The sequence below is a fragment of the Lingula anatina genome, chromosome 1 (genome assembly GCF_051362555.1).
Source record: "Lingula anatina isolate TDL-2025a chromosome 1, LinAna3.0, whole genome shotgun sequence".
NCBI classification, from domain to species: Eukaryota; Metazoa; Brachiopoda; class Lingulata; order Lingulida; family Lingulidae; genus Lingula; species Lingula anatina.
The window spans coordinates 68,855,567-68,861,566 of record NC_141767.1 but is presented as its reverse complement, the minus strand read 5'-3'; the positions used below and the strand labels follow the sequence as shown (position 1 = coordinate 68,861,566).

Here is a 6,000-nt window from a genome sequence, read left to right as displayed (position 1 = left end):
TTCTTTATCAGAAAATAACTTTAGATTAACGGCCACAAATTAAGTTTCAGGATTGGCTTGTGATAAAGTGAGGCCAGGGAACAAAGATCAACGCGAACTCTTATCCTCACATAAATTGTTAAAGGTAATGGGGGCAAAACATCAGATTTCAAATCCAGAGAAAGTATCCGTGTAATGGCGATCTCCAGTGAGTTATGTTAGCAGCGACAATTTCAAAGGTAAAGGGGACAAATTGTTGGTGCAAAATAATGGATTCTGATATTTTTGTCAAGTGCCTAACCAGAGCTACAGGTGTGCCAGCGTCTTCTTTTTCATATCTCCCTGTGTGTGCACACGTTTGGAAATTGTTTGTGTCGTTTCTGAATCCCGGGCTAGCAAGTGCCCTTCCTACATTCATCTCTTTCCTTTATCTAAAACAATGAACCCAAACGCGTTTTCTGGAAAGATTCACTTTTGTTTGGTCTGAGCAAAATTCAATGCCGTCATCTGCAGTTAGGACTCTGTGCGATCTCTTTTTTTTTGGATTTTTAACAGCTAATATATATTATTGGTTATTCAAATCCTATAGTGTCGATCAATCCAAAGTTCGTTTTTAGAGATAAATACTAAGTAAAAGAATGTTTCAGTATTCAGTGATTTTAGACTTAGTACATTCGCTCTACAAATAGCATGGCAAAATATATTAATCTTCTCTACAGAAACCAAATACTGCAGCCGATGTATAATGAATTATGAATACGGGCAGCTCTACAATAGTAGATTATATGAGTCACTTGCACGCCATATTTGTTCAATTTTTATGATAAAATATGCTTTATGATTATTGCATGTGTGAAATTATGTAATTTAGCACGTGTTGAAACCTTGTATATCTATAATTTCAAGGTCTGTAAAACATTTATTTCCATTTGTTTACTAAATTGTATATAAGCCGACAAAGGTTAAAAAATCTTGCATGGAAGTGGAGCAAAAAGAGAGATCACTTTAATCCTGAATTTTTAAAATTATTGGACGTGTTATGACAGTGTTTGGCAGATGTGGAGCAAATGATACAAACATGTTTTCATTTTTGTAAAAATATTAAGATATATATAAATTGTTGTGTTATTGACTTGTATAGATAATAGCTGATAAATATTTTTTTTTGGGGGGGGGGGGGGGTAATAATTTAAAAGGAAAGAAAATGAATTAACAACCATTTTGAAAACAAAGGTCATTCGAAAAGTGAAGAACTTTCTGGTGATTCTTAACCAACACATCTTTAAACTATATAAATTTGAAGTATGTCAAACAGCTCCAATATTAACAAATGATATCTGTCCTTTATTGTTTGCCACTTCTTATTTTTACAACATTTTCTGTCAAAACAGTATTGCCCTGATCTTCTGATCATACACAGATATTTGACTGATTGCCTCTGCATTGCAGGGCGTACTAAAAGCAGTTGCTATACAAACATGACATTTGAACATTTCACTAACTTGTTGTTATACAGCTATATTATTATAACATTCTCACAACAAAAGAGCACACTTTTCTATAATACATGGTTAAATACATATTTCCTATCTAGGTACGTAGTGTATGAATTAGAGCTTTCACCGTTACACTGTAACAGGTGGCTTTACATAACATTTATTGAAATTCAGACTATAAGATATACAAACCCCACTAATTTACAAAGTAGTTATATGAAAACTATTAATCTCTCACTGGATACCATCCACTGTTTTGCCAAAAAGCAGTAGTAAAAATTTTGTTGTGTGCAACTTGGTTCTCAGTTCATGGTAACAGACAGGCCTGCTAGGGAAACAATATCTGCAGATGAAGTCCTGATCATATTTACTTTCACTGGATCCAGGGCCACAGGTCCTCTCCTTGTGAAGTCCCCCACCCAGGTACCAGTTACTAACTACAATACAATGCAATCTGCAGGTGTAGCACCAAGCCAAAGCTACTGGTTAGAATGGCTTTGCTGTTTACCAAGTCTGCCTACAGCCACTTTCTTTTTTACAAAAAATAGGGTTACACTGTTTGAGAGAAATGGTGAATTCCTGCCCCTTTAGAAAACTGACCTGGTGATTTGGTATGGATAGATACTCACAACCCCATCAAGACATGTGGAGCATAGATTGGTTACAAATATTTAAAATTAGATTATGTGCACTATGTTCATATCAATATATTCTTTACGACCATACTTTACTTCTCAACTCTCAAATAAAAACAACAGCAACAGAATGTCTCGTAAAATGAAAGTGTGGAAGAATTGTCTACATAAAAGCAGCACCTGAATTTAAAAACCTTAGCAAAATAAAACAGTGCCCATTTAAAATGGCATATTATTCAAGACTGTTACAGACTCTTATCTCTACATTTTAAATATCAAATTCAATTTTTAAAGTAATAATAGAGTTATATTTAAGCTGAAAACCAAAGTTACGCTATTGGAATCATGAGTTGCCTTTGATAAACAAGAAATCATACTCAAGTGCACAGTTTACAAATAAAGTACGACAGTCTTTTTTTTTTTTACAAATAAGGTATCATAGACAGCTTTTTAAATATCAAACATTGCTTCCTGTGTGTAAAATAAAATCTAACATTCACCCCCATGTAGTTTATTTAGCAGTATCTGTGGTTACAAGCTGCACACAGACCAGTCATCTACAACTGTCCTGTGCATTATCTACTACTGTAAAAATGACCCGTGTTCTCTAGTACTACACAGCAGGATGTACAAAAGGCATATCGCTATTCAATACCCCAGGTGCATGTGATGAGAATTGATAAGAGACCTGTCAGTGTTATTCAATTACTCTAATCAGCAGCAAGAACATTGATCTGTTTTTTCCCTACCGTTGCTGCATCCAGGCAGCACACCAAAAGTGCTTGGCTAATACTGCCTATGGCGTGTGCATCTGCCGCTAACATACAGCTGAGAGGAAGTGGCTAGAGAACAGCAAAGCAGTACAGTTTTAACATTGATTTGCTACATGTAGAGGTATATATAGTTCGATATATATCTATACATTACTCATTATATTTACATGTGAATTACCCTAACCCCGATTTCTTTTTTTTTTTTTTCAACTTTAAAAAAATCAACGTTGTAGTTTTCCTGGTGGGCATCTGGGGATATTATTTGTAAGTTACCTTTGCGGTCTCTGATCTAAATATTTCCACATGTACTATGCAGTCAAAAAATCAACACATGCAAAAACAACAGCATGTTACCAATCCCTTCAACTGAAGAAACTTCCTCCAAATTTTGAAGCAGAAATGGAAATCAAGTTTTAAAATGGCACCTCATCTTATTGGGATAATCCTCCCCATGAAGAAGCTGCACTACAAAATTGGCAGATATCACAAAATTTTTCAATCTTATGCATGTTAGTTATGTATACAAAAATTTCATCCAGATCCTAAATTTAAATCTTCACAGACTTGGGTGAATTTAGCCAAGGTCCACCATGCTGTGCAGAATGCTGTCTTTATACCCATGCCTCACTCTCATTTCATCTGAATAAATATTGAATTGCATTATGTTTGTCTGTCTTCATTAAAGCTGTCGCGAAGTCCAATATAAGTGCTGAAACCCCTCCTGATTCCATCGACCGCCATGAGTGTACAACCAGTCAGTGTGCTATGTACAGTGGTCACTTCGTGGCTGCTGGGGTCACTGGTCACTTTACTGGGCCTGTTGATATCCTGTCTGATAGCCTGGAAATAATCACACAACAACCATGAAAAAGGATTCTTAATAATAAAATATCAAATGCAAAGCATGTCTATTAACAAAGACTAGCACGGTCCAATTAAATCTTAACTTAAAAGCTACTTGTTTGCTTCTGTTTCGTAAGTTGTTCTGGAATTGCATGTTTTAACAAAAAATACCCAATAATACTTAGGTTTGAGATTCATTGGCAAAGCAGACATGTCCGCATAAATAATGATAATAATAAAATATTGAAATTACAGCATGAAAAAAGTAAAGATATTGCTACATATTGCTGCCTGATGGTGTCAAGTTCTATGTACTATTTAAAATACACAATAACATATAAAAAAGAGAAAAAAGAAAAAAGTTTATATAGTGAAAAAATGGGAATAAATATTATGTGGTCTTACCTTAGCAGTATTAACCTTACACATTTTAGGAAATACTTCCTAGAACCTATTTACTGACTGAGAGTGACTTTTTCTTTTTAGTCAAATTTATATGGCTAAAAAATCTAATGTAAGCACTATCATTAGCCTACAACACTCACCTACACAAAGTCTTTGTCTTTATTGATCTGGGTAAAATGAACAAAAGAAAAAATGTCAATAGCTGTACCTCCATGGCTGATTACGATTAGTAGCAGCTCCTAGTTTATTATGCTTTGCTAATAGTAGGTGAATAACTGACAAAAAGCCTACCTTTGACCTAGGTGGTTATGGGATGCATTGTAGGGAATGTTAAGGAGTCAAAATTCATAAAGAAAAAGAAGATAAAACTAAGTGAAATGACAAAAGTTACCTTCTCTTTCGGCTGTTAGGTTCTCAAAACATAGGCTCAAAATGTGAAAGAAGTAAATTCATCAATTTTGTATGGTTAGTTGTCTGTTTTTCATCATTTTTTTAAATAGAAAAATAGTTACCTATATGATAGGTATCCAGAGCTCAACTAAATTTACAACAGAAAAAATGGAATGCAACTTTAGTAAAATGATGATTAGTAGGCTAATATAGAAACATGCATCAAACAGAGATGATCTAATAACAGAGTGATACTGCAGATGAACATCCAAATGACCAAGTGTAAAACATGCTGATAATTGCTCTAATGAGAATAATAAAACGTAGCTCGCAAACAGCTGTTGAATTAAACACTTTTCTGTCCGACTTCGTATATAGAGCAATTTAGCTTCCTACCCATTCACCACAGACATTTTAGAAGTGTATACAGTTTTTCCCTTTCCATGAAATGGCAATTCTAAGAGGATCCCTTAGTCATGTCACTGTTTTTAATAATACATTTGTCTAATTTTATTTCATAGATAAATGAACCTATATCATCCACTTTTATCTTGTGTAAAATATTCAGTGATGGTAAAGATGGAGTCTGACTCTTGAACAATAAGACATTTTGACAAAATATCAGTTTTTCTTAATCCTTTGATTGAAATTTGAAATCAATTTAGAATCAAGCTTGGAAAAATGTTGCTTGCACAGCAAAGCTATAATTTAAAGCTCTGTGAAATCAAATATAAACTCTCGATATGGAAAACAGTGGCTTGGCATTGGTTAGACATTGATAGTGCTTGTAAAAAAATCCTATTAGCATAAGCAAGGTCAGTAATTTTTTCTTTCTAATTCTTCTAAGTATAGGTATGGTCAGCACAGAGATTAGGTATTAGTCAATTAAGTTAGGCTTCAGACGCTGCTGCTTTGCTTGGCTTCAAACTGATCTATATGCTGGCAGAAAACATATTACTTAGAGCAATAGCTCTCTATGTGAACATGAAACATGCGTTAACTCTTGAAAGAGATCAATGAATTTGCTGTTATACATCATTTTAGCAACAAACTGTTTTATCAGGATTGCATGCACGACTTCAACATTAAAACCTTCTGGGTCTGCTGAGAGATAGAACATTTGCCAATTCTCAAACTGATAAAATACAATTTGATACTCGAGTGCCCCCCCCCCCCAACTCATTGATAACACTACCGTACCAACAGATACAGTGATTCAAGAAAAGCAACAGCAATTCAATTAAGATACTTCAGGGTGTGGACAAAATGTAGAAATATTAACAGATCTTTGAACATTTTGTCAACATATCAAATCATTATCAAACTGTAAAACAACTTTCAAACTAATTTAAAAACCAGGTTTGCATGTTTCTTTCTTTAAAAGCTTACTTGGCTAGGCTCTATGGTAAAAAGCATGAATTCAAAGCTAGGTGCACCTAAATCTATGTCAAGGTCTTTATCTCAAGTATGTTAGGTGTC

At 34.3% G+C, this 6,000-nt stretch overlaps 1 protein-coding gene across 8 annotated transcripts in view; it reads right to left on the bottom strand.

Moving 5' to 3' along the window:
• Nucleotides 1-1,302: 1,302 nt before the first annotated feature.
• Nucleotides 1,303-6,000, bottom strand: part of LOC106152068 (nucleolysin TIAR) — a 43,684-nt gene continuing 38,986 nt past the window's right edge. For 6 of the 8 annotated variants that reach the window (XM_013525548.2, XM_013525550.2, XM_013525552.2 and 3 more), the window contains one exon: nucleotides 1,303-3,723. In XM_013525548.2, coding sequence (XP_013381002.1) covers nucleotides 3,692-3,723 — 32 coding nt within the window. In that variant the 3' untranslated portion in view covers nucleotides 1,303-3,691. Of the gene's footprint in view, nucleotides 3,724-4,271; nucleotides 4,299-6,000 lie in introns of all 8 variants that reach the window. The other 2 variants (XM_013525551.2, XM_087006525.1) reach the window with 1 other exon arrangement.